The sequence below is a fragment of the Rutilus rutilus genome (genome assembly GCF_951802725.1).
Source record: "Rutilus rutilus genome assembly, chromosome: 25".
Taxonomy (NCBI): Eukaryota; Metazoa; Chordata; class Actinopteri; order Cypriniformes; family Leuciscidae; genus Rutilus; species Rutilus rutilus.
This window is the reverse complement of record NC_140229.1, coordinates 8,435,463-8,461,626: the sequence shown is the minus strand read 5'-3', so window position 1 is coordinate 8,461,626 and position 26,164 is coordinate 8,435,463. Positions and strand designations below refer to the sequence as shown.

General features: G+C 38.8%; 1 protein-coding gene across 4 annotated transcripts in view; it reads left to right on the top strand.

Moving 5' to 3' along the window:
* Nucleotides 1–26,164, top strand: part of msi2a (musashi RNA-binding protein 2a) — a 163,295-nt gene that overhangs the window by 68,979 nt on the left and 68,152 nt on the right. For all 4 annotated transcript variants that reach the window (XM_084400909.1, XM_084400908.1, XM_084400907.1 and 1 more), the window contains exon 7: nucleotides 24,738–24,786. In XM_084400909.1, coding sequence (XP_084257035.1) covers nucleotides 24,738–24,786 — 49 coding nt within the window. The remainder of the gene's footprint in view (nucleotides 1–24,737; nucleotides 24,787–26,164) is intronic.

The following is a 26,164-nucleotide window of genomic DNA, read 5'->3' as shown; positions in this document are numbered from 1 at the left end:
CAGAGACATTTGCTGTTCAACACACACAAACAGATATAAGGCGACAAGTGAATGCCATTGCTCACTGCCCTCTGTATGTAACTCTCTGTTTGCCAAGTGAAGTGTGTGTGTGAGAGAGAGAGAGAGGTTTTGTTCTTACTTTGTGACCTGTACACTCTTTAACTCTGGCAGCGTTAAATCAGAATGCAGTCACAGTCATGTGTTTGCAGTGTGGGTGGTGTTGTGAGATTCCTCAAAGGGTTTGATTTAACACTCACTCTCTCAGGAAGAAGAACCCTCATCCTCTCTTTAGCAAGTCACTTCAAGAGCAGTCAGAGGAGAGGCGAGACACACGACACTCTCCTCCACACCATAGACGCACAGAAGGATGTTCAGATGCTTGGTGGTTGTTTTACTATAATCAATATGTTTGAGAGGATCAGGAGGAAGAAGAAACCGTGTCAGACAGCTCTAAAGAGCCTTTTCTGAGTAAAGTGGCTGGTTTGCGTTTGTTTAATGAGAGTCAGGGAGAGAAAGAGGATGAGACGGGGTGAACTACCGTAGGCAATGCATACCCTGGCATTAATCTCCATCAGTCTAATGTTTGCATGCAGAAAGGAAAGAGAAACCGGAGCTGTTAACAGCATCATCTTTCAGCCTGCAGCTATTATTACTGATAGCCTTCATCAGAATTACCATAAATGTATCCAGACTACTTTAACTGAACTCTGCAGCCACAAATGTGTACAAAACCTACACATAAATAAAGTGGCTTTCAAAATTATAGATAGTGATTCGGAATAAAACGTATTACTGAGAGTCAACGTACAAATGACTTTTTAGACTTTTAGTTCCTTTAGTCAAAAACATCCATCCATCAGGACCAGTGTTGTCTGATTTGTGAAACAAATGGCTCTTTATTTAATGCATAAATACCTAAAAAAGGATACTGTAGTTACAGTTTACATGAGTCTAAAACATTAGCAGTGAGAGAATTTATTTTAATTTATTTTATTTTATATATCACATATAACAGTATGTAAACGTGAACATTTTAACTGAAATGTACCAACATAAAACTGAATCATTGAATCAATTGAATCTGAATTATTGAATCAGATTTAATCTAAATCATTTATTCGAATTGATAGCTTGTGAATCAGAATCAAATCGTTTCAAATATGTATCTTTAAGATTCTGCACTATTTCTAGGTTGAGCCGGGTTCACACCGTACGATTTTGGCCATGATTTGGCCGTCTGAGACAAATTTTGCGAATCCTAAAAGATTAGTCTAATCCTAGGCTAAAATCTGAAGTCTTTGATTGTTAGTTTGACATGCTCACCGACAGCCGATTAATGACTGTTGCGATCAAATTTTACCTCGGAAATTTTGGCAGTGTCAGTCAGAGGATTTGACTCAGTCCTGGTGTGTGACTTACGTCCTACGACGACCGTCAAATTGCCTTCGTTTTTCAAGACAAGCCATGACCAAAATTAACGTTAGAGATAGAGTAGCCAGCATTTCAATCCCGCGTGTAATTCAGCTCACTGTCACCGAACGTGTAATTTATGATAATGTAAAACTCCAGACGAGTTTACTTCTGTGCGTCTTGACTGTCGTAGAGTCTGACATTGACTACTGAGATCTTACAGTGTGACATAGATTACAGCCAGAGGTGGACAGTAACAGAGTACATTTACTTGAGTACTGTACTTAAGTACACTTTTTAAGTATCTGTACTTTACTTGAGTATTATTTTCTCTGGAAACTTTTTACTTTAACTTCACTACATTTGAAAGACAAATATCGTACTTTTTACTCCACTACATTTGTGTCAAGGTCATTGAGTAGAAAGTAGTAACGTCAGTCAGGGGATGATTTTAGTATGAATATGTTAGCCCTACTGTTATCTATAAGCTAGTGTGCTCCAAAACAATGACGAAATTCGCATTTAGGAGACCAAACCCAACATTGAAAATGAAAATCTGGTTGATGTCAGAATCCAACGTCAGATTGACGCTAATCTCCAACGTTGGATTGACGTCAGCATCCAACGTTGGATTTTGGTTGGAACGTCTGTCCAACGTTGGAGATTATCGTCAATCTGACGTTGGATTCTGACATCAACCAGATTTTCATTTTCAATGTTGGGTTTGGTCTCCTAAATGTGAATTTCGTCATTGTTTTGGAGCACACTAGCTTACAGATAACAGTAGGGCTAACATATTCATACTAAAAGCCAAAAAACCTTTAAATATGGCACTTTTTGAGGGAACAGCCATTTGGGTGTCCGAAACCATTGTGGACATTATTGAGTGCACTTATTCAATCTCACATCTAATCCCACTACTGGAACTGTGTTCGAGAAATAAATTTGCAAAATAAAATAAATGCAATAAATGCAATAAAGAAATAAAATGCAACAATAAGAAGACAATGCATTGACATTTACTTTTTACTTTTGATACTTAAGTACTTTTAAAAACGAGTACTTCTGTACTTTTACTTAAGTAAAATTCAGTCTTTACAACTTTTACTTGTAACAGAGTAATATTTGACCAGTAGTATCTGTACTTTCACTCAATTAAGGAAGTTGTGTACTTTGTCCACCTCTGATTACAGCGAGGATCATGTTCGTACAGTCTGACAAGCAGCAATCGTAAAGGACTATCATGAATCGCAGTGTGTTTACATCAAAGCAAAATTTTGTCATAGATCAAAACATTTATAATCAGGTTTTTAAGGTGGGCAGTTTCTGTTTTGTGTCTGTACCTCAGGTGAAAACATCTGCAAAATTGCTCATAATCAACCCATCTAAAGATACAAGTAAGCCTTTGATGGAGTTGGAGAACTGGATAAATACAGGTCTTGCTCTAATCAGGGAGCAACCAAACAGGTTTCGGATACTGTAGTTACAGTCTTTCAGATTTATGACAGGCGTATATCAAACTTTCTTAGGATCATCAAAAGGATAAACTTTGGGCGTCATATGAGGCGTAACTGAGCTAGGGCATGTTTTATAAAGCCATACCTCTAGGGCAAAGATTCAAACCCTTTTGTTTTGATGCAGTAACCTTTAGATGGATGTTAATTTCAAGTGTGAATGTGGTCATAAGAGAGTCATCTTAATTCAAGTTTTTGGATGATGTTTATAAGTCTTCTAAAAACAGCTGCCAAAATTGAAATATGAATAATTCATGTCTTGCCAACTGGAGTGTTTAGTGGTGATCAATAAAGTACAGAGATGTTGATGTTGGAGGGAATGTTCTCAGGGTGAGGTACAGATTCACACTCATTTTCTTGCTCTAGTACTAATTCATTTTAGAGCCTCGTGCCCACTAAAACCCTCATACACCCAGTCTAGACTCTTAACTAATCTTAAGTGGACATTTGATTTGGCCAACTTCATCTGTCTCTGATCAGCACTTGGAGAGGTTTGTGTTATTTTATATACTTTTTGAAAATTGTGTATTTGCATTTGTGTTTTTTTCCCAGTAATATAATAATAAAAACCAAAATGCATAAATACCAAGTACCAAAATAACGAAATGCTATCAGCTAGTTTGAGACCCCTGATGTATTGTCACCTGAGGTGAATCAATATTTTTAACTAGGAAAATAGATCGTCCCTGATTCATTCCAGTGAGAGTTGAGAGTATGTTGATCAAATCTGAGTGGGACTTTCTCCGCTCTTCCTCAGTTAAAAGGCCTCTAATTGATTCTTATCAGCAATATTCTCATCTTATTAAAAGCCCTAATTGCCATGGTAGCGGTGGTGGCGGGCTCCAGCCCGTCAGTGAGTGTTTACACTCTAGAAACCCTTTTCTGACACAGCTTCAACCAAGCTTTTCTGAGATCCTAATTTTCCATTCTGTAGAGGTGTGCTGCAATGCAAAAAAAAAGGCAATTCACATATTTAAAATGTTTTGGTAAAAATATACAGTACATTGTGTACAAAGCTGTATTAAACTATAGAAATTATTAAATTGAATTCTTCCATTTGTTCATTTAGTGTAATACAGTTTTGAAAACATGCACGGAAATTTTTTTCTTTTTAAATTAACATTTGCAATAAAAAAAATTACTGCTGTATCCATTTCAGAGCAAATATTAAAATTCATATTGTCAATGCATATTCATGCATTTATATTGTGATTATCCCCAACATTTAAATGTCTGGCACTTAAATGACAAGCACTTAAATGATATATTTTCTTTTAAATAGCTTTATAGCCCAGCCCTAACTGAAACTGGCAAATTCATCCAGCTCATTTTGTGCAAAATTGTTCGTAAGCATTGGTGGCATGTCGTCTGAGGCTGAGACTAGGTGGGATCTGGTCCATGATGATGCAACAGCCAGTGAGATCCTGAAAATACACACTTATCTGTAGTTTCTGTCTTGATATTCTCAGTGTTACAGATGTCAGGTGAAGATCAGACCTCAGTGGAGAGGATCTGGATTAAAGCAAGACATTGATCTCAGCGGATTATTTCTGATGCATCCTGGGCTGGTTTGCAGCTGACGTCTCGTGTCTCCCCAGCTGTGTTTGAGGCTGGAGTTGGTCATATCCTTTATGGAGGCGCCAGTCTTTGCTCGTAATAACTGTAGTGTACTGAGGTAAAGCTGTGTGGATCAGATCCTGAGCTCCAGCACAGAGTGAGAGAGAGATTGTTAGAGCGGTCAGAGCGGCCGGAAATCAAAGAAAAGAGAGGGAGGCTTTGTGCAATTACCGTGTGCTGATGATACAACGTGCTTTCTCTCTCTGTCTGTCAGGAGATGAAAGTCTTTTTCTTTGTATTGATGCTCTTGATCATTCACAGGTCTGTAAAAAGTGCAATCGCAAAGAAGAGCAGAGGGGAAAAAATAGTTGTAAGTTGCGCTCTGTCCGCTTTCATTTAGCAGCGTGATTTTTCTCAAGTCAACGGCGGCAGCTGCAGAGGAAGAGATCTCAAGTTTACAACAACCGTCCTTATATTCATTCATTCTCTCGATACGCCGCCATTCCCGCTTCGCTTCCGATGGGGGAAACGTTCTTGCTGGGAAACACAGTTCAGCGGTGGGTTGTCGTTGCTGCGAGCAGCATGTTTGCCAGGCTGTTCAGCATGACTCATGAATTATGGATTTGGTGTGTTCATGTCAGCAGTCCCACAATGCCCCGCTTCTCTGGGGTGACAAGGAAGTGTGACGAAGAGTCTTTTCTCTCTCAGCGGAGGCCCGATTCCATCAGAATCTGATAGCTCACTGCTCCGACTCCTCGACGAGCTGATATTTCACAGTATAACAGTCCGGGACGTGCCGCAGAGCAGACGAATGGTGTATATGAATCTGAGATCTGTGTGCAGATGCTGTGCTGTACTTTAATCAGGCCAGACAGCTGTGGGAGTTTCATATATCCTCGGAGTCTGTGCGAGAGAACAGATGGCCACCCGCCCAAGGTCTTGGGCTCTTTTCAACCGACGCAGGAAATGAGAAGAGGTTGAAGCTCTTCCTGATGGACGGAGGAAGAGAGTGAGATATGAGTTCAACCCCTTGACCTAAAGAAGCTTCTTAGTGCTGTTCCCATGTGACAGCTGTACTGAGGCACTGTGTGTTATCTTTTTAGGGGTCAACCTTGTGGTTCCCAGGAGGAAATCATCTTTACCATTATTTAGGAACTCGCATAAAAATTGTCGAGTTGTTTTTGTAGTTTTTTTTTTTTTATGAAGATGAGGGGCATACAGTAAAATTTTAAATACTGTAATATTGTGAAATATTTAAAATAATGGTTTTCTTCTTCAATACATTTTAAAATTAAATATATTTCTGTGACGGCAAAGCTGAAAAAACGTTGGCAAAAAAACATTTAAACAATTTGTCGGTTTTATCCTATTGTGTACCATATTTTTTGATTTGCTTGGTCAGTGTCGTTCTTTTGCTGTTGTAGGCTGTAAAGACCTTTGAAATAACTGAAATCATTTGGCAAAGTGATGTGGAACTGTAATGCGGTCAAGACCTGCATGGAACTATTTTAGCTGTGCGTTTCCCGGAAAATAGTTGCACATCTTAGAACTTTAATAAACCAATCAGTTTCATGCATTCAGCAGCCCCGTAGTATAATTTTAGTAGTATAATTTTTTATTTCAGAGTTGGTGCTAGAGTGTCAGTGTCTCACCTGTATCCTCCCTGGACGCGTCATCGGGTGTTGACAGGTGTCACTGGACTGGAGAGGAGGTAATGATGTGGAGCTCAGCCAGATGGTGGGTGGAGCCGGTTCAGTGGTATTAGAGAAATCTAGAGTGCAGGTTGTTTTAATTGAGTTGAATTAAACTGATGTCAGTTACGAATGGAGATGAGAGAGAAAATCTGTGCCGCTGATCAATAAAAGCCATTAGTCCCTTCGATCAGGACTGTATGGCTTATTTTTCATTAAAGAATCTCATGTCACGCTAATCTTCCTTCTCACTTTGTTTGAGTTGTAGTTTAGTTCTTGGTTCATTTTCTAAACGTGGCGGTGCATATTTTTCTCTGCCAAAGAAAAACATGGTTTGGTATGAGTCTTGATGCAGCATTATGTCTTGGAATTCTCTTCTGGAATTTGACGTTTTCTGTTCTATAAAAAAAAAAAAAAAAAATCGTATTCCTAGAAATCCCTGTGATTCAGTGATACACTTCGAATTTCCTCAGGTAAAAGCTGCGTTAATCTCAGATGAAAGAATATGCTGGAATACTGTGAATCCTTTCTTCTGTGTGTGGATCATGTGTAGTTATTGTTAGAGGTGTGTGTTGAAGGATTGATCTGATGCTGTAAGGAAAGGATAAGCTTGGATGAGTTTTATTCATATTGGCAACGTGTTGTGGATGTCTGATCAAATGCAATATGAGGCTGGCAACCAGCCTGTCTCTCTCTTACTTTCAGAGGGAGTCGTTTGCTTCTCGGCATGTTATCCAAACAGAAGTTCTTGGCGCCTGCTGTAATGGTGATGCTAACATGTTTGCTGTCGGATTCCACTGAGCTTTATTATTATGAACTTACATTGAACACACAACCTCAAATACACACAACTTCATGCTCCTAAAATACACATACACATCTAAAACACACACTGAGATACGCCTGGAACTCCATGGAGACAGGTAGAAGAGTTTAATTTTCTTTCTTGCTCTTTCTCACATTAAAACCTTTTTTCTGCCGCTATGCTTTCTGAAGCCTGAACGCTCCTCTGGGGGTTTGTGCTTTTCCGTCTCAGGTCACCGGGCCACCGTTCTCTTCTCGTTTTCTTCCTCTCCGCTTTGCTCTGACAATTTATGCAGCATTTGCTTAATGGTTCAGATTAATCTGCGAGGAACTTCAGAGCGCAGAGCATTCTCTTTGAAAGCCACCCCGTCTGATAGCAGGTTAACAGAAGTGGGCCAGATGTAAACGAATCTCACACTCGCACACTTTCAGCGTGTGCCTTTTGAGATGAGGAGTTCTCTTTATGAAGAAAAGAAGCCAACAGAGAGGCAATGGAGCTTAAAAATGTTCTGCTTTGGTCTTTGTTAATTCACCTTTGAATGTCTGAAAAGCGTTCACACACCTGCTGCGCTTAGATGTTCTGAGACATGCAGTTTCATGTAATTACATGATGGGAATGTGTGAATAAATGGCAAAAATCAGTTTTAAAGTTTTTTATTTATTTAATGTTATTTTGAAGATGGTACATGGGGTGCCTATCATGTTTTTGTGGTGCAAAGACTAATGTTTGTTATGCATTACATAATACGTCAGAAAAAGAGAAGATGGAAGAAGAGATAATATGGAAAAAGAGAGGTTGGACACGCAAAAAGTAACTTTAGTAAGAAATACTCACCTAAAGGATTATTAGGAACACCATTCTTTGTAAACCCTAGAAATGGTTGTGCGTGAAAATCCCAGTAACTGAGCAGATTGTGAAATACTCAGACCGGCCCGTCTGGCACCAACAACCATGCCACGCTCAAAATTGCTTAAATCACCTTTCTTTCCCATTCTGACATTCAGTTTGGAGTTCAGGAGATTGTCTTGACCAGGACCACACCCCTAAATGCACTGAAGCAACTGCCATGTGATTGGTTGATTAGATAATTGCATTAATGAGAAATTGAACAGGTGTTCCTAATAATCCTTTAGGTGAGTGTATGTTGATTAAACACAAAATATTAAAGGGGTCCTGTTATGCCCTTTTACGGAGTCTTAATTTTGTTTTTGGGGTGTAGTAGAATACGTTTTCATGCTTGATTGTTTAAAAAAAATTCATTATTTTTCACACGTTTTACATCATTACTGCTCCACTCTATCTCCAGTCTGGTTGAACATATTGTTTTCGATGAAGCCCCTCCTTCCGAAAAACAAAACAAAATGTGCTGTGTTCCGCGGGGTCTTAAAGTCTAAAATTCGGAACTTTAAATTTAAGGCCTTAAAAAGTCTTAAAAACGGCCAGATTTTCATCCTAGGTCTTAAATTTCATTTAGTCAGGTCTAAAAAAGTGTTTACCCTTGTTCATTTCCAGAAACGCTGGCGGCAGAAAGTTATTACAAAGTAGCAAAAAAGTATCGAGTTGTAGCCTACAAAGCGGAGCCCTAGAGCAGGGGTCTCCAACACGTCGCTCGCGTGCTACCAATAGCTCGTGGCTGCGCTTGATATGAGCTAGCTCGCCAGAGGCCGTTCACATATCGCTTCTTTTGCGCGCTCAAGTTTGTTCAAATGTAGGCACGCGGCAAGCGAGCTCATAATTGAAGCGACGCGCACATTTTTTTACCAGGCGCAACGAGATGAAGAAAATCTAAACTTTTCAGAATGCCGCAAACGCACCGCAGGTCATGTGACAGGAACCAACCAATCACCCCTTTCCATAACAACATTGAAAGCTCAGTCAACATGAAGGATGGGGGTGCACCCAAACACTACTAATAAAAGCTAATGTGTAAATGTCAGTAATTTTATCTTTTTTGACTCATTCTTTTTATAAAAAATGGCTGAAATATGAGGTTTATCTTTGTATAAAACCTTTTTTGTCAAAACTTTATTTGAACTTGTACATGTTAGTAGATAACATGTTGCAAGACACTCTTTTAAAATCTGGCCATCATTTTTAATGGTATTTTAATGTTTACGTAAACAAAAAGTGCATATTGATGCTAATTAAACATAAAACTTGTTGAATTAACTTCATTCTGTAGTATTAGTACTTTTTGAACAGGATTCTGTGATAACGTGATAATTTTGGTCACTTTAATCTCATCATTTCCTCTCTAGTTATGATCAACTATGATCAACTAAAATCAACAATAATTGTGTTTTTACAGTATAATATGCAAAAGTAAAATTCTACCCCTCTCTCTCACACACACACATCAGATAATCATAGAAAGATAGATAGATAGATAGATAGATAGATAGATAGATACTCTAATGATCCCGAGGTAACTATCTATCTAACTTGGATAATGCGTCGTGTAGGTCTTAAATTTCAATCTTTATGGTCTTAAAATGTCTTAAAAAGGTCTTAAATTTGACTTACTGAAACCTGCAGAAACCCTGGTGATTGGTTAGCTGGCCCAATGTGTTGTGATTGGCACTGCGTAGCGCATGTTCTGCAAAATGTCCCGCACCTTCAAAATCGCGAGCTCTACCCAGGTATAAATATTAGCTATGGCATCAATTTCAAACTAATTCTAGCCCGATTCAGACCCTGACAATGTTAATGAAGAAGAGGATCGTGCTGAATGGATTTCATGAATGGATTTCATGCACAGACTTTGCAAACACGGATTTCACAGGACGTTTCAGAGTGGTATGTTTTTTTGTATTTTCTTATAGATATGATGTCATCCACCATTTAATCATATTTGTCGGAAAAATATGGTAATACAAACAGTAATCGATCACAAAATAATGGATCATTTCCATAAGGGGTGTTGAACAGTCTTACAAAAGCAAGAGCTTACAAAAGCTACAGTAAACATACATCAATAATGTAATGTTAAGTTTGTAGGCTAGCTGAGGCAAAGCTTTGCCTTTCGTTTACATCATAGCCATCATAGCAACTATGTAAAATATATATAATTATGAATTGTGGTAAATATCTTATATCTTTTAAATATCTTTTAATAATTACTTTTTAGTAAATATCAGTGGGTGGGTCTTTGTCTTTTCTTATTAAAGGTTGGAGAGGTAATTTTCGGAGAGGCTAGCAATAGCAAGCTAGCTTTGAAAGCATTAATTCCCACCCTCCCTTCAGAGCATCTCCAAAGCCACGCATCCTTATAAATTACATGAACGCGCAGGTCGCGAACAGCCAGAGCAGATTCAGTAAAGTGCCATGAGAGACGGCATTAAACTACCTCATGTCTCAAAGCACATAACATTAAAATAATAATGAACGTAAACAACTTTAAGAGCTCTAGTTGTACCTCCTGACTGCTGCAGATTCATTTCGGCATTGATAATGTTGTTATAGAAAGGCATAAATCCGACTCTGAGGAAGTGAACAGCTCCGTGTAGAACGTCACGGGTTGCAATCTTGTAATTAAGGTTACGACATGGTGCGAACACAGCGCAAGCCTGTTGTTTTGGTTCAGAAGGAACTGTAAAATGTGGCTGCTGTTCGTTTGGTGTTCGTTTCGGTGATGTCTGTGCAAGCAGGGTGTGTGGAAATACATGGAAATACATTTGTATGGAAATACGAATAGTATGGAAATACAAAACGCTGACAGGCGGTAGGAGGACATTCTATCATTGCTTTCGGACCGAATTTTGTCGAAAAATTTGACCGAAATGTTTGGATGAACATTTTTTAGTTTTGAGACTTCTACAGAAGACACATGTAAAAAAAAAACAATTATAGACCACTTCTATTATTGATTGCTATCAGGATGTGAAGAGAGTTTTAACCAGTATAACAAAGTGTTTATAAAAAAAAAAAAAAAAAAAGGCCTTTAACTTTTAAAACACTTTTATTGTGTTGTCAGACAGACCTTGGGGCTCAACAGGAATCAACCATTTTAGAAACCTCTTTTGGGAATGCATGGCCCAACTTACACAAGAAGATGTGAGTCTCATAGTCCCTCTGGTATTGTGCACAGTGAGATGTTTTGATTGACGGCTCTCCTGCTATGCGTGATTGGCTACCTGCTGTGTCCACCCCCAAGTGACATCACCTGCTGATTGTAGTTCCTGAGTGACCGTGTTTGTGTCTGATGATTTCTTTCTTTCTTTCTTTCTTTCTTTCTTTCTTTCTTTCTTTCTTTCTTTCTTTCTTTCTTTCTTTCTTTCTTTCTTTCTTTCTTTCTTTCTTTCTTTCTTTCTTTCTTTCTTTCTTTCTTTCTTTCTTTCTTTCTTTCTTTCTTTCTTTCTTTCTTAAAAACAAACTTTCCTTAGAAGTCTGTCATCATTATTAGAGACTCTTTACCTTCTGAATAAAAAACAGATTCATGATTTACTGGCATCTAGGTGCTGGAAGCTTCAGGGCTTCAAAGAACAATATAATCCTCACATTGCCACAGTCATTTTCTGAATGTCTGTCCTGCCAGTAAACCCTGTTTGTTTTGTTGGTGTTTTAATAAATCTTGGATGAAAGACATTGAAATACATTCAGTCTCAGCCAGCAGTGGGTGGGCCTGAGGAAACTCTCTCTCACACACACACACACACACACACACGCACACGCGCACACACACACATACACCCCCCCCCCCCCGTATAACAGTCTTCAGTCTTACATGGTGTGTAAAATGAAAAGAAAATGACACAGGTTAAAACGGTTGTCGTCTGGCGGGAGAATTGTGATGTTGTCATGGTAATTGGGGGTGTTAGAGGATGATAAACCTTCTCATGGTGGACTCAGAGTAGGTGTGAATTACATCTTATCAGGACGAGTACAGAGATGCCAAACCTGTGGAGGGAGACTCATCACTGTCCTGCATTTCCTTCAACACCTGTACAGAGTGTAACCTCACATCCTTTGAGAGAGAGAGAGAGAGAGAGAGAGAGAGAGAGAGAGAGAATCCGATTTGATGGATTCTGTTATCAATGGTGCTCTGATACAAAATGATTTGAATGTGCATTTGTTTTGAAGAATAATTAATCCACTCAGATATTGACATTTTGTTGATAATGATATCCAGAGAATATGACCGTTTCAAATTAGTTTGTAGACGATATTGGATAAATGTTGGCTGATATTTTTGTGTAGATGGTGTTTTTGGTGAAAACTCTGTAATATACAGTACAAATGAACCACAAACCATAGATACTAATGTTCAAAAGTTTGGGGTCAGTGAGATATTTTTTTTTTTCAATAAATTAATACACTGGGGGAGAAATGGTCTAGGATTTGTGTGTGTGTGTGGGCAAAATGGTACAAAATGTCCCCACAAAGGGGGGGATTCTTATTCTTATTCAATTCTTATCCTTGTGTGGACATTTTTTGGTCCCCATGAAGAAAACGGCGTATAAATCTTACTAAGTGCTGTTTTAAGTGCAAACGTAAAAATGCAGAAAGTTTTCTGTGCTGGCTAGGGTTAGGGGCTAGAATATACAGTTTGTGTAGTATAAAAATCATGTCTATGGAAAGTCTCCATAAAACATTGTGTGTGTGCAGGTTGTGGTGGCGTTAATGAAATCTGGAAATATGTGCCGATCCTATGCAACAGAAGAACATCATATGAGTGTTTGATCCATTGAACTTATATAAATCTATGCTGTATAGTCACAGAAGTAGAGCTTTTCTAAGTTGTCATTTGCAGTTGGTGTGTGATTTTAACATACAGACAGATCTGAAACCTACATACTGCCTCAGGAGCGGAGTAAAAAAAACCTACTGAAGACAAGACAGACAGAGAAAGAGGTTTCGCTCCTCTGTGTTTATCCTCTGATGCTCTGCTCTATAAGGGAGAGAAAGCAACATCTCTCATATATTAGCGGTGCGAATTACAGTGGCACAAACGGCTCCTCTCCGTCGTATTAAAGACCCCCCTGACAAAACTAGCTGTCATGTTAATCCAAGATGAAATAAATACAGCAATGTCGTGCCGGATTCAAATAAGAACTCCCGTGTCTGCCGTGACAAGAAAGGACGTGTTATTAAAAAACAGCTGGCACGGTTTCCCTACATCTGAGAGACGGCAAAGAAATGATTTGACTGACATTTTAGCTATTCTTTTCCATCGTGATGGAATGTGTCATTATTATTGAAAGGGCATTTAAGAGAGATTAAGACCTAATCTGAAAGAAAACACTGGAGATGAACATAATTAAGCAGATACAATTGATTCAGTTCTTTTCTTAAGCTCTTTATGCATTTCCATTTTAGAGCAGATTATCAGGACTGACACAGGAGAAATTCAGTTTATTTTTGCTTTGTCTGGAACCTTATTACGTACTGTCAATGGTTCCGCTGATAAAATGGAGATCCTCTTAAAGGTCTTGAAGGATCTGAGCTGTTTAAGGGAACAGGTGGAGAGGGATTCCACTCGTCGCAGGTCTGTTTTGTGGAGAGAAGCGATTGTAGTACGTCTATCTGTGTAGTTGTGTTGTGCTGAATGTGCACATATGCCAGATGGAAGTCTTTGGCTGCTGCATTGCAAATGTTTTGTCATTTCCAGTTATTAGTAAAAGGAAAAAGGAAAAACATTGATTTTTCACTGTTGCTTAATTTGATATTGCCAGCAAAATCCTGGTTTTGGCCATTTTTAATGGGATGTAATTGTTTTCTGTTGATACTTTTCGGTGCTTGTATACACACTACCACCACTGTTTGGGGACAATACGATTTTGAAGTGTCTTTTGCTCACCCAGGCTGCATTTATCTGTACAAAAAATCATTTTAATACTAGATTATTATTTTTAAAATAAACTTTCTATCTTAATATATTTTAAAAATGTAATTTATTCCTCTGATGGCAAAAGCTGAATTTTCAGCATACGCCAGTCTTCAGTGTCACATGATCATTCAGAATTTCTTCTGATATGCTGATTTGCTGCTCAAGTAACATATCTTATTATTATCAATGTTGTGCTGCTTAATATTTTTATGGAAACTGGTCGTTTTTTTAAGGATTTTTTGATGAAAAGAACAGCATGTATTTGACATGCATATGGCAGCATATTTTGCAGCAAATGTTTCCTAAATAGGCAGCTCTGTTGGTTTTTGACCAGAGCCAGAGAGAGAAAGAGGATTGATGGGAATTTCTGTTTGGCCCTCACCTCCAATCACAGTCTGGAGAGAAAAGAGTCAAAATGCCATTACTTTTCTCATTACATTGAAAATGACAGAAAGCCCCTCTCTCTCCCTCTGCCTCTCTTTTCCTCACTGTTTTCTATGTCTGTCTTTCTCTCTCTTTCTTTCCATCAGTCTGTCTTCCCCATCCATCTTTCTTTTTCTCCATCTGTCTGACTCTCCCTTTCTGTTTCTCTGTCTTTTAGTTTTCTTTGTCTGCTTCTTTCCACAGATTTTCTCTGTCTCTCAGTCTCTCTCGTTCCCCATGCATCTACCTGACTATCTCTTTGCATCTCTTTTTCTCATTTTGTCCTTCTATTCATTCCTTCAGCCCTGTTTGCACCCGGTATTTTCCTTTTTTGAGTGATCTGATTACATGTTGGCAGAGCTGAATACAGGTATAAACATGGTCCAAAACTTTTCATGATCACTCAAAACACATTTCAAGGTACTCAGAAATGCATGTATTTACGTCACATTGTTGGTTTAAACTTTGATGCATCCCGGCCAACAGTGAAGGACCGCCTACTCCATCTGTTGATAGATTTTCAAAAATACTAACATATTTTGTGCAGCTTTAAAATAGAATAACTTTGATTCTCCCGTTTGACTGTCATCAACATACAAACAGACCAGAGGCCATTACTTAAACATACGATGTGGAACGATCCAGGTTTAATTGGATCTAATGTAGCTAAATGTAAATGATGGATGATAAATTAACAGAGAACTCTCTCTTTATGTGTGGTGAGATTCTCGTGAAGAAATCCAAATAGACAGGCGCAACAGCACAGCGCACGCTTAATTTTGCAGTCAAAATTCAAATGCTTTGCAAATTTGTTTCAGTTTGTACTTGCGTTTCAGTTGTGCATTAAAGCTTCATGCCAAACTTAACACATCGATCACCCTCTGTCTTCCCAGTGTATTTGTAGAAGACAAGCTGTTGCCAACTTTTACTATGTAGGTTAAATATTATTTTAAATATAGTATTTCTAAAAGTATTTTAAATGTAGTATTTTTTTATTTCATATTTTAATTATACACATTTTATTAGTAGTAATTTATATTTAATTATTAAAATATTATTAAATTTAAAAAATATATATTTAACACTATTTTATAAAGCTGTTGGAGCCTATTTCTTCTTTTTAATATAAAAATACAAAATTAGCATTTTTGTTTAAAAAATGTCAGCCCTTTGTGCATCAATGCTCTCTTCCTTTCTGTCTGTCTGTCTCTCTCTCTCTCTCTCTCTCTCTCTGTCTCTGTCTCTCTCTCTCTCTCTCTCTCTCTCTCTCTCTCTCTCTCTCTCTCTCTCTCTCTCTCTCTCTCTCTGTCTCTCTGTCTCTCTCTCTCTCTCTCTCACACACACACACACACGCACACGCTCTTTCTCTCTCTGTCTGTCTCCCTCTGTTTCTTCGCTCTGCTATCGATCGGTCAGCTCTGATGGAAATGTGCTTTTACTGGCTGCTGCTGGTGGAGACGGTTCAGGCTCTTGGATGCTGTCAGACGCTTTCGCAAAGGAATGAAGAAAAATGAGATGAATAGATTGCAGGGGCCGGAGGGAGGAGGGAAGGGGAGATATCGGCTGCTCTGCCGTTCGCTGGGAGTCGTCACAGAGCTAAATGAATACTGACATATTTATATTTATTTAAATTAAAGTTGTTGTGGCACAGTTAATGTCAGGAGGATCTTATTTACATACCAATTAGCAGGTTTATTAACCGCTTTTCCTGTTGATTAATATAATTAGCGTGCAGATAAGTGAATGAGAGGATGTCGGCGGGGCTGGTGGTAGTGGGGGATTATTTATAAAAGGGAAAAAAGAAATCCTGGTTTGTGAAGCATAACAACGAAGCAGTCACTTGTGTTAAAACATTTTCTCATGGATAAAGGAATTTCTCATTTCTCAAAGTATGTTTTTGTAACCAGAAAGACAATATGTTCACCTTTACTACAGTGTATGTGATAAATGGATTTTGTGAGTTTCTGCACAGCCTGGATAAATTAAAGGCCTTTTAATAAAATGACCCATAATTGTCCTTCTTGGCAGCTTTGTCACTATAAAAAGCGTTCTGATGGATGCTGCCATAGTTCTTTGCCTACAGATCTGTCCCTTATGGACCCTTCTGAGTGGCACCCCCCACCGCCCCTGTCAAACACCCCCATGCCCTGAGCATCCCTTGCCCTTCCACAGCCTCTCGGCGCCGTGGTAACAATGGACATGCCAAGGTCTCCTATAGAATATGCATCAGTTCATCTTTGTCCTGGTTGGCTGAGGAACCAAGGGCTCATGAATATTTACTCGACAGTTACAGAAGCGCAGATGACCCTGTGAAAGAAAATGTAGTTTTGAGTCTTGAAATCAGCCTATTGTTTTCTGTAATTTGTTTGAGTAATTAATTATTTTAAGAAAGAAAAAATCAGTTATCTGATTGCAGAAGCCATAGTTTGAATGCAGTCTGTCTCATCCATGTTTTTGAGGGTCTGTTCGGAGGACTGTAATATCTGTCTCGTCTGACTTGGCGGATAAAATGGTCATCAGATTTTTTTTTTTTTGAGAATCAGTCTCCAGTGTTTCTATATTGATTACCGCAAGAGACAGAAAACATTTGCAATGCCCATTTTGTGACGCATCATTAGAGTCTTTCTCTAGCAAGCAGTAAAAATCAACAGTATTTGAAAATGCATGCACACAGAATCGAATCGAAACGTCGTAAGACAACGAGATACAAAACAGCTTTCATTCTGACATACAACAGACTTCTTTTAGAAACTAAATCTTGCAGACCCAAACTTTTGAACAGACCATATTTTAAAATGTGAATCAAACAGCACTTTTCCACCATCCGGCCAAACGGTTCTCAGAACGCTGGAATGGTTCCAGTTATATTTCCACTTGAGCTTGGTTCAGCATGATACGATTACGAACCGTTCTTGGACTGGAGAACGGAGACAACCGTTCTCTGAACTGTGCTGGTATAATGCGTGTAGTGATGTCGTCACAGCAAAGTTAATATAATAAAATTAAAAGAAATATCTGATCATCCTCCATAACACTGTCACTATTTAAAAACCAAAGCAACGACTGATGCTCATTTTTCATGAGCTGAACTCAAAGATCTAAGACTTTTTCTATGTACACAAAAGCCTATTTCTCTCAAATATTGTTCACAAATCTGTGTTATTGAGCACTTCTCCTTTGCCGAGATAATCCATCCACCTCACAGGTGTGGCATATCAAGATGCTGATTAGACGGCATGATTATTGCACAGGTGTGCCTTAGGCTGGCCACTCTAAAATGTGCAGTTTTATCACACAGCACAATGCCACAGATGTCGCAAGTTTTGAGGGAGCGTGCAATTGGCATGCTGACTGCAGGAATGTCCACCAGAGCTGTTGTCCGTGAATTGAATGTTCATTTCTCTACCGTAAGCCGTCTCCAAAGGCGTTTTAGAGAATTTGGCAGTACATCCAACCGGCCTCACAATCGCATACCATGTGTAACCACATCAGCCCAGGACCTCCACATCCAGCATTTTCACCTCTAAGATCGTCTGAGACCAGCCACCCGGACAGCTGCTGCAACAATCGGTTTGCATAACCAAAGAATTTCTGCACAAACTGTCAGAAACCGTCTCAGGGAAGCTCATCTGCATGCTCGTCGCCCTCATCGGGGTCTCGACCAGTTCGTCATCGTAACCGACTTCAGTGGGCAAATGCTCACATTCGATGGCATCTGGCAATTTGGAGAGGTGTTCTCTTCATGGATGAATCCCGGTTTTCACTGTACAGATGGCAGACAGCGTGTATGGCGTCGTGTGGGTGAGTGGTTTGCTGATGTCAACGTTGTGGATTGAGTGGCCGATGGTGGCGGTGGGGTTATGGTATGGGCATTTTATTGATGGCATTTTGAATGCACAGAGATACCGTGACGAGATCCTGAGGCCCATTGTTGTGCCATTCATCCATTCTCCTCATGTTGCAGCATGATAATGCATGGCCCCATGCTGCAAGGATCTGTACACAATTCCTGGAAGCTGAAAACATCCCAGTTCTTGCATGGCCAGCATACTCACCGGACATGTCACCCATTGAGCATGTTTGGGATGCTCTGGATTGGCGTATACGACAGCGTGTTCCATGTTGATGTTGATATATATGTATATGTATAGAAAGAACATGAAAAAAGTCAAAGAAAGAGATTTGAATTTCTCTCCTGGTTGTAGTTCATTGAGAGGTACTGAATCTGATTGTGTTCTCTGAGTCAGATTCATTCACCTCATCTCTTTTTTCCTCTTTATTTCTATTCTGGAATGCTTGGGAATGTTCTGTGCAAGTATTTTAATGAGCTGTGATTCCACCTGTACAGCCTTCAGTACAAACACACTCAGGAAGTGCATTCTGTGTGTATCAGATACATGTGGTGTGCTCTTTGCAGAGTTGTGATGGGACCTGATCCCGGATCAGATGAGAGATCATTCGCTCATGCGTTACATTCTCGCCCTGAGCCAGTAAGATGGGGAATTCCTCAGTGCTCATCCTCCTAGGCCTCTCCGAAATCTATCCTGCCCAGTCAAGCTGGATTACATCTCCCATAACTCCATTTCAAATACAAATCATAAATGTGTTTCTCTTTCAGAAAGGTGAATTATTGATACTGTATGTGAGCTGCAATCCCTGGAGAGAGCTCATGAGTTTTGGAGGAAGAGGAGAGCGAGGATTTTCTCTCTCTCTGCACATATACTTAATCTATGTTTAATGCGAACCGAAGTAGAAATCCTCTTTGCGTGTTTGTGTGTGTGTGTGTGTGTGTGTGTGTGTGTGTGTGTGTGTGTGTGTGTGTATGTGTGTGTGTGGTCTCCGCTTTCAGTCTGGATTAGGCAGTGTTATTGTAGTATTATTTATATACTTATATTTAACTTAATTGATCTTATATTATGTATAATACTATATATTATAGTATTTACTATTTATTAATAAAAAAAAATCTGTTCAGCTTTAATTTATTAATTTTCAGTTTTACTAATTTTAGTATTTAACAAACTTATTTCAATTAGTCGCCAAGGCAACATTTATAATTTCTTTCTTTTTTCTTTTTTTTTTAAATAGTTTTTCATCTATTTCATCTGCTTTATTTTAATTAACTATAACAGTTTTAATAGTTTTAGCTGCATGGTTCTGGACAAATTGATAATCACTATTCTCTCACGATTCTGAGACGACTAAACAAAATAATGTAATTTACTAATGTAAATCAGACAAGTTATCTGATTTACAGACAAAATGTTGTCTGTAATAATATTTATTTCATTTGAATTTTTTTTAAAATAGGTTTGAAAGAATGATTGAAAGACTTCATTTGTTTTATTACTTGATTAATCTGCATTTTTGAACAAATCTCTTGAATGAACGATTCAATGACAAATGCATTTTTTTGACAGTCACTAGTCGCCACCTACTGGTTTAAAGATGTAATTGATACGATTTTTATTTGAAGCATCAAGTTACGTTCAAAAGATGAATTACTCAATTTTGATAGAGTAAACTCTATATATGACAACTGCTCTCTCTGGCTCAGTGGCAGCACCAATGCAGATTTGAATGTTAGCTGTGATCTTACTTGTCAAAGGTTTAATAGACATAACTGAATTGTTGTCATTTAGGAATAAGATTGCGCGGGTGTTTGAAGTGAGATCACAATCTTTTTTTTTTGTTTTGATTAATCGTGCAGCTCTAGTTCACAAATAGCATCTCATCTGTGGCATCAGGTCCAATTCAGAAAGTGTGTGCCAGACAAACCCAAGCCCACAAATTCTACTGTTTAACTATTTAACAAATATTTCTTTTGAACCGGTTCTTTTTAGATGATTCTGTTGAACTGATTTGCAAAAGCATTTAGTATATAGCTTAACTGTAAATGAGATTGTAAAACTGTGAGGTGCATGACAAATTGGAATTTGTGTAATATTTGATATATATGATATGAAAAATAAACAGCAGTGTGTAATTAATTTACATTATTATCAATCAGTTTTTTTAAAGATGTATTTTTGGCTTTTTTATTTTTATTATGATAGGATAGTATAGACTGTAGTCAAGACCACCTTTGTCGAGTCCAAGACAAGTCCAAGACCAGGACTAGTCGAGTCCAAGTCAAGACCAAGTCCAAAGAGGTTCGAGTCCAAGACAAGAACGAGTCCAAAAAGTCCAAAAAAAAAAAAAGTCTTATGCATGACATTATCAAGACAATCATTTTGGGTTATTATTTGTTGATCTAAAAGCAAAAACAGTGTCACAACACCCAGGATTTTTAAGTATAGATATTCCCCTTGATATCATATAGTCTTCTAATCTAAAGAAAACAGAATGAGGACATATGGTGATACCTCATAATGGCAGTGTTAGAACTGATATACAAACACCAATCCACTGCTAGGTACTAGTACTGAGCATTTGAGCAACTAAATGACAATAGCTTCACTCCAGTAAAATATATCTGTGATAATTTCTTCATGTTAAACCAAACTTTTATTTTAACGGGTTTCTGAGCGTATCTGACGATGAAATGCTGAAGATGAACGTGTACTTGAGTATGTGTAGTACATGAACCTGCACTCATTTGCAGAGACTCGCTGAACAATCAGACTTTGATAGCAGTCTTTAATATTCACAGTCACTAGTCCATATAGCAATTTGATATTATAATCGGCAGTGAATAGATGGATCTGTTATTTCAGCTATGCGCCGGTATTGCAGTAAATAGTAGAAAATAAATAACACACGCGCAGGTCATCATCTACGGAGGTTTCTGCGGAAGTCTGCGGGAAGCATACTACAATAATACGTTATTACTGGGAACATAATAAAAAAACCTGGACTCGGTCGAGACCAAAAGCCATATTTGGCAAGACCAGTGGCCGAGACCGAGACAAGTCTGAGTCCGAATACCAGCGAGTCCGAGACAAGTCCGAGATCATAGAAAAACGGTCTTGAGTCTGGACTCGAGTACTACAGCCCTGGTATAGAGTGGACAGGAAGAGAGGGGAACGGGAAAGGTCCGTGAGCCGTGACTCAAACTCGGGTCACCCAAAGCACAAAGGCGATATATGACGTTGCCCATGAGACTATTGGCGCCAACAATGAATAAAATGTGTTATCTGTATTTTTTTTAATGTTTTGTCAACAATCTAAGCAATTTCATTGAAAGGAATGGATTTCCTGATACATCCTAGTACCCACATCCTAGTACATATATTAGCATTAGTATTTGTGTTTCAGGTTTTGACTCATCATTTGAGTTGAAATCCTTCTAAATATGTGGTTTCCTTATTCAGAAATGAACATCTTTGTGTGCTAGTTATGTTGAACACATGCTTCACTTTTGATAATTGAAAGTTTCATGAAAGATTGTGAGTCACAGAAAGAGAGTTGACACTTCATGAGGTTCATGTGACTCAACGGTTATGCTGTCATTCGCTTTTCAAATGACACATTCATGTGAGATTGTGCGGGTAATTCAAGGTTCCCACAGTCACGGAGAAGCTGGAAATATCAGTGAATTTAATGAATAGTGTAAATTGTCATTAATGAAATTTAAAAAGTGTAGTCATGCTAGATTGTCTAATTATGTGCAGCTTCTAATATTGTAGTGCAGAATCTGTAAAATGATTAAAAATGCTTCTCCAGTAATCACAAATGACCGGAAAAGTCATGGTGGAATCATGGAAATTCATTGGTCAAAAGGTGTTGGAACTCAAGTTGTGGTTGATCATACAGCTGTCAGGATGTGTTTCCTGGCCTGTAAAATCTATTTCTCCCCTGCTCTCTTATTAATATCGCTGCAGTTTCTCTGATTAATTATTTATAATTCCTGTCTTTATGGGGTTTTATATGTGATCTCACCTGTATGAATGTGTCTGCCCTTCTAGAGATGTTTAAAATCATATTGACATTTCTGACAGGAACATAAGCCACTTTTACCCCTCTGTGTGATGGAAGCATCTCCTCTAATATGTAGCTGCAGGTAGTGGACTTTTCTCCTTTATTTCTACAAATATGGACTATACTGGACTACAAAGTCCAGAGAGTCCAGTAGAGTTTCACTTCTCCTTTAAGAGCGATAAGAGCTCTGTCTGCCTCTTCAGCTTTCCTTTCAGGAGCACAGAGGTGTGTGTGTGTGTGTGTGTGTGTGTGTGTGAAGAGGTCCTTAACCTCCCCATCAGATAGAGGCAGAGAGGCATTTCAGCAGTCCAGTGACAGACACTTTTGAAAAAGACTTGCAGTGCTACACTGATTTCACCAGTTCAATGAGCGTTACTGGTGTGTGACTCATTTCTGATCTTCTCACAACTTCTCTGGTGTCCTGTGTGTGTAAACGACAGTATACAAGCACACTTAAAAGGTCTTTCAGATGTTTGTTTGCACACAGATGTTTGAGGAATCACTATAGATTGAATCAATAAAAAAACATCCTAGATTGCTGGTGTAGTCTAGACTGGGAAGTACAGGATATAGAGAATATATGATGAGATATGATATATGAGACATATGGATATATGGACAGGTATGCTACTGTATGGACTAGACTAATCTGATCTGGTCTGATATATGATATGGTCTGGACTGGATTGGTCTGGTCTGATATGATGTTTTGCTATGATCTAGACTAGACTGGTCTGGCATGTTATGGTCTTGTCTGGTCTGTGGTCTCATATATGATATGAAATGATACGAGCTACAATAGATTAGGCACGACATTTTTACAAATCTCGCAAAATGAGGATGAAGAGGCTGCAAGTAGGCTACTAATAATGTGGATAGATGCCGTAATGGGAAACGGTACAGAGAAACGTATGGGTCCGAGAACGTTGCCAGCTGTGGTGGGAAAAATGCTCGTTCTTTACACAAAATGAATGGTTCTGCAACTTTCGGGTGTGAACGGCGAAGGCAAACATTTCAGTATATTTGCGATGTAGCCTACATGTACTTCGCACTCGACTGTATCGCAAAACCACACAGCTCTCAGTACCGGAGAGAGGGGGGGGAATAATGACAGTGGGCGGGGTTTTGTGTGACGTCCACCTGTGAATGCAGACACGATGGCTGGATTGCGTTTACATTACACTGAGATCCGATCACAATGCGTCCCTAATATATGATGTCATGAAATGAGTCTAGACTGGTATAGTATGAACTGGTCTCGTCTGATCTGATATGGTATGAACTTGTCTGATATATGATTTGATATGATATGAAGTAGAATCGACTAGATGAGTATAGTAGGGTCTGGTCTTGTCTGCTGTTGTCTGTTCTGGTTTCCTCCGAGTGCAGCAGGCTCAGGTTTGCTTCCAGCTGTTAACCCATAGTTTCATAAATATGTCTGTTCTCATTTTGTCCATGATCAAAATGTTTAACCCCACATTGCTCGAAGTGGAACCGCTGTAGGTCCATTTGAATGCATGTATGGGTTAGCCATGGTGCTCGTGTGGGCGGTGCAGGTTTGACTCCTGCTGCTGTGGTATTTTAATTCTCCTCTATTAAAGACACACCATGACCTGTGTGTGTGTGTGTGTGTGTGTGTGTGTGTGTGTGTGTGTGTGTGTGTGTGTGTTTCTACCCACCAGCCTCATACTAGGGTCCCCCGCTGTGCTGGACAGTCTGTCTCTTACACTCAGACAACTCCTCATGTTACCTAGCGACCGTATCCAGGAGGCAGGCAGTGCATGGACACATGGACCGCTTTGTCTCCCCCTGAGACTGACTGACACTCACTCACTCACTCACTCACTCACTCACTCACTCACTCACTCACTCACTCACTCACTCACTCACTCACTCACTCACTCACTCACTCACTCACTCACTCACTCACTCACTCACACTCTCTCTCTCTCTCTCTCTCTCTCTCTCTCTCTCTCTCTCTCTCTCTCTCTCTCTCTCTCTCTCTCTCTCTCTCTCTCTCTCTCTCTCTCTCTCTCTCTGTGTGTGTGTGAAGTCATGAAGGGCAAATTACTCTAGACTCTGCAGGATTCTCTGTGTGTGTGTGTGTGTGTTTTCTTTTAAGAATCTGCCTGCATCATTCAGAGGTTTCTTGTCATGCAATTGTCCTGTTAGCAAGTAAACTGAAAACACAGCAAGGCATCAGTGCTGCTCTACTGAAACATCTGATCTTTTTATTGATGATCTGGTATTCTTAACAATGTTTGAAAAAGATTCTGATATTTTATACTTGATGAGAGTGATGCAATGATTAAATTCCATCATATAAAGAGTTCCAATGATTTTACTTTTGTTAAACATCCCATCTGGATTTGATGTATAGATACATTAGAGAATGAAATGGATATATTGTCAGTGTTTTAAAAACACTGAATTAATCTCACATGTCAACATTATCTTTACTGCCTCAATTGCTGACCTGTGGTGAATAGCAGAACATTGTTGTCCTGGTCAAGTACAAGTCATTTTTTAGTACCATATACTTTGTACAGTATGTTCTTTGACTCATGAGTGTGTGCTTTTTGTTTTTTCAGGTAGAGGATGCCATGCTAATGTTTGATAAAACTACAAACAGACATAGAGGTAAGACCATTCAAATTCTTTAAGTAATACTGCAAAATACATATTTGAGAATCATTTAATGTTGTACAGGACACACAGAGCTGTGTGTGAGAGACAGTCACTCACTTTCTTTTTATATAATGGTCTATTTTGCACACTACCATTCAAAGTTTGTTTTAATGTTTTTGGGAGAAGTCTTATGCTCACCAAGTTTGCTTTATTTGATCAAAAATACAGTAAAAACAGTAATATTGTGAAATATTATTACAATTTAAAATGTTAACCCCTAAACTTTGAATGGTTTTGTACATTCCTGTGTTCTTATCGAATGCATTTTTTTTATTAACTCAACAAAAAGGTGGTTGAGTCAATAAATCCACGAACAAAAACACACAAATAGCACTCTCATCATGTAGAGTTGTACATTATTTTTGCCTGTATTTCATTCAGTTTTTTGTGTTCAAGGTTTCATTTTTGTAATCCTTGCCAAATGTTTTGGCAGTGCACTCTGCCTAAAGTGCGACAAAAAATACTGTTATTAATACTGTAGTTAATACAGTAATTTGTATTTAATTAAAAAAAGAGAGATCTGTACAGTAAAGACCATTTCCGAGAGGGAAAGGTTTAGTGTAAATGAGAGAGATGGGTAAAAATAGTGAATGTTTATAAAACAGCCAGTAAATGTGTGTGATTTTAGGTTGTGAGAGCGCATATCCTTCACACACATACTGTCTCCTTTCTCTCCCGTGTCCTTCATGCCCTCCAGGTGACTGTTAAACTGCTGTTAAAAGACGCTCTTTGTCCGCCTCCATTCTTTTCTCCCCCTCTTTCCCTCTCTCTCGCTCTCTCTCTCTCTCTTCTTTCACTAAAGAGACTGCAGCAGAATCTCACTGGCATTTTCAGTCTGAAATGAGGATGATTGTGTTGGAAATTGAGCTCCAAAGCTCCATCAGTCCTGCTGCCCCAGTGCATTGTGGGAACGTGCATTGGCTCTCCTGTGGGCGCATGGATCAGGGATGTTATTCAGACATTGAAGTGGTTTTGTGGCAGGAATTCATGCTGTTAATTACAGATGTAATGGTGTGATTTTCATCAGGGCTCTACTGGTTGCTTTTGTGAGCAGTTTGTATGCTGTTACAGTGAATACCCTAAGGCCATACAGCCCTCGCTCTGCCAGAACTCACACTGTGTTTGCAATAACATGGCGTCATACAAACCAACGTTTATAGCATGTTATTTTTTAAATTGTAGATATCGGTCACATTGTGAAACAATGAATGTTTTAGTTGGGTCAGCTGCTTTTAACAGTAATCGTGAGACTTGTGGCATTACGTGTGACGATGTGTACATTTCCTGAGGCACTCAGACATCTAGTGATGATAAAACATCTTAAATCCAT